Raw genomic sequence first — 12,518 nt, 5'->3', positions numbered from 1 at the left:
CCATTTGATAAGAGGTAGAGCATTTTATTTTAATAAAAAATGTGGTTACATGGATTCAATGTAAATATTAGGTATGACTGTGCTGCATAGGTATAAAAAAAGTGAATTGTTCCAGGATTTGATTACACATGAGAGCTTCTGTGGGTAGTCATGGCAATGGGGCCTTCATTGTGACATCACAAGATTCTGATTCTGGGAGGTTAGCTGTTGCACAGACAAACAGAACAGTGCAAAGAGACTGATTCAACTAACCACTGACAGATTATTCATGTCCTATTTCATTAGCGAGAGAACACACTGCTTACTTGAGAGGTAGGTTGTAATATAACTTACGGTTTAACTGTGTTTCTGTAGAATAACTACTTTTCAAATGACTTGTGTAATTAACATGACCTTTTAAGTAGGCCTAACATGCAATCATGGTAACAAGTGAAACTATTGACGAGAGACAGTTTGCTTGAATCCATTTGTTTGTGAGAGAATTGTTCATCCTGACACCTGAGATGGCATGTTACAGTTGTTGTAGTGAGCCAGCCTAATGGCAAATACATTCTATTGATGAAAGAAAACCCCATCTCTGTGTTAATCCACAACATATATTGTAAACAATTATCTCTATAAATATGTAACAAAAGGGTCGGTTTGGTAAAAAACAAGTAGGCCAACCTAATTTGTAGTTGCTAATTTAAAAATAAATAGTAAGGTACAGAGAGAGCCTGAAGTTTGCTTTTTAAAGTCTGTGTGGTGCTTTGTCATCTCCAATGGCGACACCTTGCATCACATTGATGATGTCATAAAGGATATTGTGCACATAATGATAGGAACAGCCAAAATCAATTTTCCAGTTGCCAACTTTTTACTAGTAATTCAGATAGGCCTATTGCGTAATCATCTCTGGATCGGGATTGTCACTTGCTTAATTGTAAGTAAACGGGAAGAAACGTGTGCACATCGTAAAGAGATGTATTATTTTTTGGTTAGTAACACGCCACTTACTACAACGTTATGTATTTTCCAGAGTTATTGTTAGCTAGGAGGAAGACATGGAGGGTTCAACGCTGACACAGAGGAGGGCTGAGTGTCAGTTGAAGGAAAGGGAGATCCAGACAGACTACATGATGGAGCTGGGAGCCAGGTTGGCTCTGGTGAAGCAGATCCAGAGGGAGCAGGAGAAGGAGATGAAGAGGATTTGGTTTGAGACGAGGAAAATGCCGAGCCTGATTGAGGAGGTAACAAGACCAACTTTGACAAAGTCGACTAGAGTTCTATTAAACAATATTGATTAAAGCAAATATATGTCAATATACGGGCAAAATGTGACATATGCCATTGAATGTAAGCTAACAGTATTTTGTTTGATAACTTTTCTTGTGTTGTATCGTGTATGTCTCTCTTTGAGTATTGTTATATACATAGTTCTCAGTTCTTATGGTTGCCATGTCTTGAAATGTTTTTAAATAACAAGACCAAGCGATCTCTCGTAGACCTTCATATCAGGATGATGTAGTTGTCCCACCTAGCTACCTTAAGTTGAATGCACTAACTGTAAGTCGTTCTGGATAAAAGCCTCTGCTAAATGTCTAAAATGTTAACTGTTATGCTGGGTGTAGGGCATGTATTTGTACACTTAGTTGACCCGTTGGCTGGAAGACCCAGGGTTGGTACAGACTGGTGCAGAGCATCTGAGAGGACACTAGATATATACAGTGCCTTCGAGAAAGTATTCAGACTCCTTTACTTTTTCCACCTTTTGTTACGTTACATCCTCCTTCTAAAATGAATTAAATAAAATAACAATTCTCAGCAATCTACACACAATACCCCATAATGACAAAGCGAAAAAACTTTAAACATTTTTTTTGCAAATGTATTAAACTTAAAAACAAAAATAACTCATTTATATAAGTATTCAGACCCTTTGCTATGAGTCTCAAAATTGAGCTCAGGTACATCCTGTTTCCATTGATCGTCCTTGAGATGTTTCTACAATTTGATTGGACAAGTGGTAAATGAAATTGATAGGACATGATTTGGAAAGGCACACACCTGTCTATATAAGGTCCCACAGTTGACAGTGCATGTCAGAGCAAATACCAAACCATGAGGTAGAAGGAATTGTCCGTAGAGTTCCAAGACAGGATTGTGTCGAGAAACAGATCTAGGGAAGGGTACGAAAAAATCTCTGCAGCATTGAAGGTCCCCAAGAATACAGCGGCCATTTTCCATCATTCTTCAATGGAAGACGTTAGATTGATGAGCAAAAAAAATGATTTAATCAATTTTAGAATAAGGCTGTGAGGTAACAAAATGTGGAAAAAGTGAAGGGGTCTGAATACTTTCCGAAGGCACTGTATATGTGATGTATAAATATATAGTGTTCACTCAAAGTATGTATGTACTGAAGGTGATCACTTTCATCAGGTCTGTTTCTTTTCTCCCGCAGAATGTGAGAGATGTGACCAACCGTCCACTCACTGAGTTCATGGCTCCCTGTATTGACTCCCTCCCACCACTGGCTTTCACCAATCGGAGGCCTATACCAACCATGTTGCATCCCCCCTCTCCAATGGCCATACGCGCTCAGGATGCACAGCGGTTCATTGTATTTTCCTACTTTGTCCCTGCTGAGTGCCCAGTTGCCACAGATGCCACTGCAGATGTATCTGCTGGTAAAAGAGAGGACTTATCGACAGATACACATCTTTCCTCAATGCTTCATCGATACCTGCCACACTTCTTTAACGATGACTCCATTCCACCACAGCAGACAGAGGGAACCACTGAGGTCTCAGTTGCTCCAGTGGCAATATCTAATTTCAAGGAAGAGGACAGTTTCTATCCTTTCTCCCTTCCACCACTGGCTCAGCGGTTCATTGGCAATTCATTCAATGTCCCGGAAACCTCCCAGCGTGCTGTTTCAGCCACGGAGTGCCGAGTTGCCAATGTGGCCACTGCAGGTACAGCCACTGTCAAGAGAGAGAACCGATGGGAAGCTAGAATTCTTCCTTCAGTGCAGCCTCCATGCCTGCCACCAGTCTTTGACGATGACTTCATGCCTCCAGAGCACACAGTAGAGGATGCCTATGAGGTCTCATTTGCTACAGAGGCCACTTCAGGCAGAGCTACTGTTGATGGAGTGGACAGATCAGCAGCTAAATGCCCTGTCCCAATGCTGCCTCCAAGTCTGCCAGGTGTCTTTGACATTGACAACAAACTGTCAGGGGCAGCAGCAGAGGGAACCAACAAGTGTCCAGTTGCCAGTGAAACAACCAATGATGTGTCCACTCACCTCAAAGAGGACATGGCAGCTGATCAAAGCCCTCCTGACCCTGCAGCACTGCCTCCAAGCTCACCATGTATCTGTGACTCTGACCACAAACTGACCAAGGAGGAAAAAGAGGATGCCACAGAGTCCTCCCTTGCCACAGAGATCACTGCAGGCAATTCCATTGTCCAGGGAGAGGACCTGGATAAAAGCCCTGCTCCAAGGCTGCCTCCAAGCTTGTCACACAATTTGGACAATGTCCATAAGCAGCCAGAGGAGACGATAGAGGGCGCCACTGAGTGCTCAGTCGCCGCAGAGGCATCAGTTGCTAATAGAGAGGATCCATCGGCAGCTCCAGCTCTTCACACAGTGCTGCCTTCAAGTCTGCAACTTGTCTTTGACAATGACTACAAACGGCCAGAGGAGGCAGTAGAGGGCGCCAGCAAGTGTCCAGTTGCCAGTGAAGCAGCCGCTTCTGTGTCTACTGTCCTCCAAGAGGAGTTTTTGACTGATACAAGTCCTCCTGCACCCGCAGCACTGCCTCTAAGGCTACCCTGCACCTACAACATTGACCACAAACAGCCAGAGGAGACCGTTAAGAACACCACAGAGTGCTCAGTTGACATAGAGGGATGTGCAGTTGCATCCACTGTCAAGAGAGAGGAACTGACAGGTGATAAAAGCCCTGTCCATTTACTTCCTCCAAGCCTGGAATGCATCCATGACAAGGACCACAAGCAGCCAGATCAGAAAGGGAGGGGCACTACTGTGGAGTTGGATATCTGCCCTCACGCTCACCAGCTGGTCTCAGATGCTAACTTAACTCTGGCAACCCGCAATGATGAGCTGCCCACCCCTCTGATCTGCGTGGTCACTAAGACGCCTGTTAGAGTGGGAGCCTCCATATGCAGGTCAGAGGATGAGGAACCCAGGCCCTGGACCCTGGAAGAGGCAAAGGTAGGTGTCCTATTTTACACTACTACTTTACAGGGATGGTGGTCAGTTCCATTTCAATTCAATACGTTGAAGAGAACTGGAATTTTAGAGTACTTCCTGAATTGACCGGAATTGAAATGGAATTGACCCCAACCCTGCTGCTCTTTGCTCATAGTATAAAACATCACCCCTCACTAGGGTTATTAGGCCATCATTGTATGTTGATCACTCAATTGTGTATTGAATGTGCCACATTGGAACAATTTTACACCTAGAGTCAATGTTTTCCTGTTAGGATTATTGCATTGGCATTGAAATTGAGAGTGAAGAGAGGAGCGTCAAGGAGATGAGCCCGAAGGAGGGATTGAAGCATGAGGCAGACTGTGCCCATTCCAAGTGCTCCAATGGGACGGTTTCATCAGATAGAGCAGTGACCATCCTGGGAAGAGTGGGCTTTCTGGTCATGAACCACATGCAGAAAATCCCATTTTTGAAGATGAAGGAAAAAGAGAAAAATAAGATACTAAATAAGAAGTTGAAAGATGACGAGAAAGAGAGAAAGGAGATGAAAGACAAGGAGGAGGAGCAAAAAAAGAGGGAGAAGAAAGAGATGAATGAGAGAGAGAAAGAGCAGAAGAAAGTCATGAAGGCTGAGAAAAAGAGGGAGAAGTTAGAACAGAAAAAGAGTGAGAAGGAAAGCAAAGAGAAGGAAAAGGCAGAGAAAAAGAGGTTAGAGGGGCTGATGAAGATACATAATGCCATGATGAAAGACAGAATTAAGAAAGAGAAGAAGTGTTATGAGGAGCTGAAAAAGAGAGAGAAAGCTCAAGCTGAGTTCCTGGAGATGGAGCGAAAGATTCAAGTAAAAGAGGAGAAGAAGAGAGAAAAGATGAGGAAAGAGGAGAGGAAGAGACTGGAGAAGAAGAAAAAGAGGGAGCCAGCTGGAGGTGGAACTGAGAGGGTGATAGAAGTGCAGGGAAGGGATGAAAGCTTGAAGATGGATGAGTAGACTGGGTAATAGAGAGAGAGTAGGGAGGGAGGGAGGGATATGGTATTTTTGCATGCAATGAAAAAACAAAGCATTAAAAAATAAAGAAAGAATGTTTACTCTGTTTGATTTTTGTTAAGGCATACTGCATAACACAGTATAAACACTAAGCACTCTTACATCTTCAAAGTATTGGATAGATGTACAGGGAGATATAGGTGTAATATGGCAAACATAGCCTATCAGAGGGAATGCTAGAGCATTCAGTGCTTATACTTATACTTATATTACCAGCGCTTATATCGTTGGGATAGATAGAGAAAACTCTAAAACAAATCTCATAAGCTGTCATCCATAGTCAAATGAACTTCTGTCGTCTGGGGTAATGCAGGTGTTGATGCAGGTGCTGCTAAATGACTAAAATGTTGATGCCCTCAAGAGACTACAGATAGCACAATAAAAGGCAGCAAGAATGGTTCTCCAATGTGGTTATGAGATGTCCTCCATAGAATTACATAATGCACTTGAATGAGTCTAACCTTCAATTGAGTTAAAATTGTTCAAATAAAAAAATAATTGTATTCAAAAACAGGCGTGTCACAATTATTGGCTCTCCTAGAAATTCTTATCAACAAAATATAGTTGATGTATATTCTGATTAAGATTTTACTTTTTAAAATAGGTGGTCATCCAAGACTTCCTGTTTCACTGGGGTATAAATGAGGTGACACACAGGCTAAACTCCCTTAGCCATCCATCAACTTAGAAAAGGTCAAAGAACACACAAATGAAATGAGACAAAATATTGTTGAACTTCAAAAAAACAGGCAATGGCTATAAAAAAGATAGCTACACTCCTGAAAATACCCATCTCCACTATTAGGGCAATAATTAAGAAATGTAAAACAACTGGAGCTGTGATGAACCTTCCTGGAAGAGGACGCAAGTGTATTTTGCCCCCACGCACAGTGAGAAGGATGGTTCAAGTGGCAACAAAAATCTCCAAGGATCACAGTTGGAGAATTGCAGAATTTGGTTACATCTTGGGGTCATCAAGGCTCCAAAACTACAATTAGACGCCACCTCCATGCCAACAAGTTATTTGGAAGGGTTGCCAGAAGAAAGCCTTTGCTGTCACCAAACCACAAACGTAAGCAGCTGGAGTTTGCTAAATGTCATTGGAACTATGATTGGAATCAGGTTCTATGATCTGATGAGACTAAAATATAGATTTTTGGCAATAAACACCAGAGGTGGGTTTGGCGTAAAAAGTGTCATGGCCATGCAGAAAATAACCTAATCCACACTCTTTTACTTCCAAATGCCATGGGAACCTTGTTAGGTTATATGGCATCATGGACTCCATCAAGTACCTGGAGATTTTAGGTCGAAACTTGTGCCAGGAGGCTAAAACTGGGTCGTTGTTGAATCTTCCAGCTGGACAACGATCCAAAGAATACCTCCAAATCCACACGAAAATGGTTCACTGACCATAGAATCAAGCTTTTGCAATGGCCATCCCAGTCCCCCGACATAAACCCCATTGAAAAACTGTGGGGTGAGCTGAAGTGGAGAGTCCACAAGCAAGGACCAAGGACTGGATCTGGAGAGTCTTTGTATAGAGGAATGGTCTCAAATCCCTTCCCTTCCTATGTGTTCTCCCACCTCATCAAACATTATAGGAGATGACTCAGAGCTGTTATCTTGGCAAAGGGAGGGTGCACAAAGTACTAAATGCAGGGGTGACAATTATTGTGAATAAAATAATTATTTCTTGATGACGATTATTTTTTTCTTTGAATAATTTTAACTCAGTTAAAGGTTAGATTCATATGATATTTTGAGTGTAAGATCAAGCTGATAAACAACAACAACATTTTTTCACCACCTTTTTGTTAATATTATAGACATATATACATAAGGTGCCGATAATTCAAGAGGGCACTGTATGAGTTCCTATTTCTACAGTTGATCATACTTTCTTAAAATGATGTATTAGTCGAGGAAATCCCAGACCTAGGGCAATGGAACATTGTTAACATTGTGGGAGGTAGGCAACCCAATCTTGTATGCCTAGGGAGATTCATTTATTATCAAATTCAGAAAATGAACTGCTGATAAAATAAAAGCTTGCCTTTGTTATGATTTGTTTTGTTATACCCAGATATCATTCATAGACCAGTGGCTATTGAAATGTTATATAATAAATCAAAATATTATTCTAAAGTTTTAGGAGAGTTTTTATCAGATATAAGCTTTTATTGTGAAGGTTCAAAACCGGAAATAACATTTTTGTGTTGCACCTCCTCAGAACTGTGTTTTCAGCAAAACGGTCCTGACCTCCCACTCGTTCTTACATACAAGGTTCCTAACTATCTGTCCTTGATGTAAACAATTGATTGACCAACAATCTTGACGTTGTAGACGTTATACAAAGTAATGTTAGCTAGCTATAGCCACATCTTGTATTTTTCAGTGGTTGACGTGTAACATTAGTAGCTAACTAGTTAGCTAATAATAGCCCATGTCATAACAAGTCTGATCTAAAGTTGCAGTGCTGTTGCGTTCAAGGAAAACGTCGTCCATCTAATGACAATGGTGCACATTCTAAGAAGCTAAGAAAAGCACAAACGCGACTGAACTACAGTGACCGGTACAGTATGTTAACGAAAGTGGGTTAACAAGGGGAAGTATGGCATTGTTGCATGGCACTAGCTTACTGTATTTGTGTGTGTGTGTGTGTGTGTGTGTGTGTGTGTGTGTGTGTTTTAAACCATTAGATTGTGGTTAGATTTACACAATTAGATTGTGTCGTTCTATGATTGGTTTTAGTTCTGCAGGAATACTTTGTCAAACTTAAATTAAAGTCAGTGCATGTAAAACATCCAAATATACACTTTGCAATTTAACTAGTATCCCTCCCCATCCACTCGAGGCATCCGCTCTCTCCCCAGCCATGGCTGGTCTCCTCCACAGAAGGTTGCGTCTGAGGACTGCTCTCAGGTGGCTGAGTCCCCTCAGCACTGCCTCACCTCCAGCCCTGGTCAGAACTTTACCCCCAGGCTTCAGCAGCGGCCTGCTCCAGACACCCAGGCCCGGGTCTTGTGGTGTCCACTGTCGGGAGCTCCATGCTGGGGGAGAGAGACCCACCCCGTCCCCCGCAGCTGCCCCAGAGAGGAGGCCTTTCTCCAGTGTAACTCCAGAGGACTTGGCCTTCTCCAGCAAGATAATACCAGGCAGGACCATCACTGACCCAGATATACTGGGGACCAGTATTGTGGACTGGCTCAAGTCCGTGAGAGAAGAAAGAAAGGGAGGGAGAGAGTGAGTGGGTGAGAGAAACAAATAGTACAAACAAATATGAAAATGTGTGCACTCATTACTGTAAGTCGCTGTGGATAAGAGTGTCTGCTAAATAACTAAAGTGTAGAAAGATAGGTCAGAGGAGGGAGATTGTGGAGGAAGAGCTTGCTATCTTTGTCTCCTCTGTAGGGTTGTTAGGAACTGTTTATGTACTTCTTATTGTTGTATTGAGTTGATGTGTTGATCTCCTCTCTCTGTCTGTGCAGGTTTCAGTGAGGTTCTGCTGAGGCCCCAGACTACAGAGGAAGTTTCTCAGATCCTTGGGTATTATTCTCCAGTCTTCTAGTGTATGAAGCCAGGTTTCCTCTACTGTTGTAGTGTTACATGACTGGTAGCAGGCAGTGTACCTGTGTTCTAATGTTGTGTTGTGTTTCTCCTGTAGGTACTGTAACAGTCGTAACCTGGCAGTGAGTCCTCAGGGTGGTAACACAGGGCTGGTGGGAGGCAGTGTTCCTGTCTATGATGAGATCATCCTCTCTACCGCTCTCATGAACATCGTCCTCAACTTCGACTCTGTCTCCGGTCAGTATCGTCTGTAACTCTAGGGTTTCTGTCAGTATTCATTAGTCAGTTACACGTCAAATTTCCTGTTCCAATTCTCAAAGTTTTGCCCTAGTGTTTTACAGTCCAATCCAGTTGAGCCTCTCTCTCTCTCTCTCTCTCTCTCTCTCTCTCTCTCTCTCTCTCTCTCTCTCTGCCATATAGGAGGCAACGTAGCCACTAACGCTGGAGGGCTGAGGCTGCTACGCTATGGATCCCTACGAGGGACAGTATTAGGACTGGAGGTGGTCAGTAGGGGAGGGGGGAGATAGGGGGCTATGCCTGTTGAAATTCAACTAACTATAAAGGACAGCACCAATACTCTGTGTGTGTATTTGTGTGTAGGTGCTAGCAGACGGAAGGGTCCTGGACTACCTAGCCACCCTGAGGAAGGACAACACAGGATATGACCTCAAACAGCTGTTCATCGGGTCAGAGGGCACGCTGGGGGTCATATCCGCGGTAACCATCCTGTGTCCACGGAAACCTAAAGCCGTCAACGTGGCCTTCCTGGGTAGGTGTTACCTGATCTCATGACCCCTCCTGACCTTGTAACTGGTGATCATCACATATGCATCCTCCTTTTGACTTATTTATATTTTTACAGACTCTCACGCTGTCTAATATATGATGCATGTGATGTGTTTCTTCTGTGAGATGATTGTCATGACAATTTATTGTGATGATATGGTCGTGTGTGTGTCCAGGCTGTGAGAGTTTTGAGCAGCTGCTGCAGACCTTCCAGCTGTGTAGAGGCATGCTGGGAGAGATCCTCTCAGCCTTTGAGTTCCTGGACAGAGAGTGTATGAGACTACTGAACACACACCTCAAACTGGCTAACCCCATCACAGGTACACACACACACATTTTGTAATGCTTTTGAACTGAACGTTCTAGTAATTGTTAGTTTGACTAATTCTAACTCTGATTGGTTCAAAGCCACTTATCTATTTCCTGCTTTGTTCTGCAGATTGTCCGTTCTACATCGTCATAGAAACGTCCGGCTCTAACCCCACCCACGATGAGGAGAAGTTGCACCAGTTTCTGGAGGAGGCCATGACATCATCCCAGGTTATCGACGGGACCGTAGCAACGGAGGAGGCCAAAATCAAGGTGACTTTCATTTATGGATATGTTGATATCAAACTGACAAATAGAAGAGAATCATTCAAAAGAATGATAAAACATTGGAGGATGCAAGACATGTTGCCTCATTCAGTTTTCTGTGTGTTCCTGTGTGTGTTTAGGCTCTCTGGTCATTGCGCGAGCGGGTAACAGAGGCTTTAACTCATGATGGTTTCACATATAAATACGACATCTCACTTCCTGTGGAACGGATCTACCAGCTGTTCACAGATATGAGAGAACACCTGAGAGACAGGGCCAAGAGTGTGGTGGGATACGGACACGTTGGTAAGACTGTGTGTGTGTGTGTGTGTGTGTGTGTGTGTGTGTGTGTGTGTGTGTGTGTGTGTGTGTGTGTGTGTGTGTGTGTGTGTGTGTGTGTGTGTGTGACTGTCTAACCGTGTGTGTGTGTATGCCTGACTGCGTGTGTCCTCTCCTCCCACCAGGTGATGGTAACCTCCACCTGAACATCACCTCTCCTACCAAAGACCCTGACCTCCATTGAACCCTTTGTCTATGAGTGGACGGCCCGTTTCCAGGGCAGCATCAGCGCAGAGCACGGCCTGGGCCTGAAGAAGAGGAACTATATTTACTACAGTAAAGCCAGCCTGGCTGTCGCTCTGATGGGGAAAATTAAGACCATGTTAGACCCCAAAGGCATTCTCCCTTATAAGACCCTGCCGGACGACCTGCTATGACCATATTGCTCCTTACCTGATTAACTTAATTCACCCTAACACCTGACCTGACCTTGACTCAAGTCTCATAAGACACTACCAGATGACCTTTCACCCTGCACGACCGTACCCGATGAACTCAATTAACCCTGACCCAAACCCCCCTCCAGACTCCTGACCACCTCCACTCCAGACTCCAGGGCCCAGGTTCGCAAAACCTTCTTAAGAAGAAATGTCTTACTAGTTTTGCATAAGAAGTGTTTTGTGGATCTGGGCCCAGGACTCTGGTAGGGTGTTATTGTTGTGTAAAGGTACTGTAAGGCTTGTCTAGGCTAGGATTCAATCTGATCGCGCTTTGTCGGCAGTGCACGTTTTAAAGGCAATATTTACGAGTTCAGAGACCACATTCACAGTATACCCTGCATATGTCTGCTCAATCGGAAATTACCTTTAAGTGGTGCATTTTTCCAAATCCGCGATCGGATTGAATCCCGGCCCTAGTGAATTACCTCTGATACTCAACTCTAACCTGCACTGATGAGGCCCTAGTAGACCTGTCTGATTAGGGGGCTAACCGTGGCCATAGTTCTCTCATAGTACAAGTGTCTGATCAACTTCTAATGTAAGCATCATCTGTATCATCTGCGTAAATTCATTGTAAATAGAGCTGATTATATATTTTTTTACCTAATCAATTTGTTATTTACCACCAGAAATGAAGACAGCAGATGGTGTTTGGTAACAGTGCAGATATTGTTTTATTACATGTAAAAAACAAAAAATGTACAGCAACAAAATAAGCTCATTTTGTGAATGAATACGGAATCTCTAAAACTAGATGTACGGCTGGTTCTTTTTATGTCAATAATTGTGCATGCTCATTTCCCAAAAGGGACCCATAGATGCCCAATTCCCAACTGACCCCTAACCCCTACACTATATACTGGTGTAGGTCTGAAAGGATTGCAGCGGTATAAACAATATGGTGGTAGCTCCACCTTGCCCTCTGATGTTAAAAGCTCAGTGGAGTTTTTCTTTTTCGATCTTGTTCTGAGGGGAGAATAAATGTGATTGGTTGGATATAGGCAGAGTTTGCAGCAACAGGTGAATGTCAAATAAAGAAAGGCTTGTTAGGTGGTAAAACATGTTTTATTTAACCTTTATTTAAAAGGGCGGCAGGTAGTTTAGTGGTTAGAGCGTTGATCTTCCACACTACGGAATTAATCCAGCCCTTATTCGGAGGGCAGCTAACAAATGTGATTGGTTATGTTAAAGCAATAAATATGAATGGGGTTAGAAAACTGGAAGGTTGCTAGGTCGAATCCCTGAGCTGACAAGGTACAAATCTGTCGTGTGCCCCTGAACAAGGCAGTTAACCCACTGTTCCTAGGCCGTCATTGTAAATAAGAATTTGTTCTTAACTGACTTGCCTAGTTAATTAAAGGTTAAATAAAACATTTTAAAAAATGTAACTAGGCAACTCAGTTAGGAATAAATTCTTATTTACAATGACGGCCCACCCGGCCGGTCTGTGGTGGCGCCTCTAGCACTGAGATGCCGTGCGGTAGAGGGTGTACAAAATTAGTTTCGACACACAAGGTCACTAGTTCGAATCCCAGTGTGG

General features: G+C 43.2%; 1 protein-coding gene and 1 pseudogene across 1 annotated transcript; both read left to right on the top strand.

Annotated features, from left to right (window-relative positions):
* Nucleotides 1-2,431: 2,431 nt before the first annotated feature.
* LOC106574588 (titin homolog) lies at nucleotides 2,432-5,223 on the top strand. The gene is made up of 2 exons (XM_014150564.2): nucleotides 2,432-4,222; nucleotides 4,497-5,223. The coding sequence occupies exons 1-2, from the start codon at nucleotides 2,483-2,485 to the stop codon at nucleotides 5,208-5,210; spliced, it is 2,454 nt and encodes an 817-aa protein (XP_014006039.2). The 5' UTR covers nucleotides 2,432-2,482; the 3' UTR covers nucleotides 5,211-5,223.
* A 2,275-nt stretch (nucleotides 5,224-7,498) lies between these two features.
* LOC106574512 (D-2-hydroxyglutarate dehydrogenase, mitochondrial-like) lies at nucleotides 7,499-11,731 on the top strand (annotated as a pseudogene).
* Nucleotides 11,732-12,518: the final 787 nt, after the last annotated feature.

This window comes from Salmo salar, chromosome ssa16, assembly GCF_905237065.1.
Source record: "Salmo salar chromosome ssa16, Ssal_v3.1, whole genome shotgun sequence".
NCBI classification, from domain to species: domain Eukaryota; kingdom Metazoa; phylum Chordata; class Actinopteri; order Salmoniformes; family Salmonidae; genus Salmo; species Salmo salar.
This window is presented reverse-complemented; position numbering and strand designations above follow the sequence as displayed.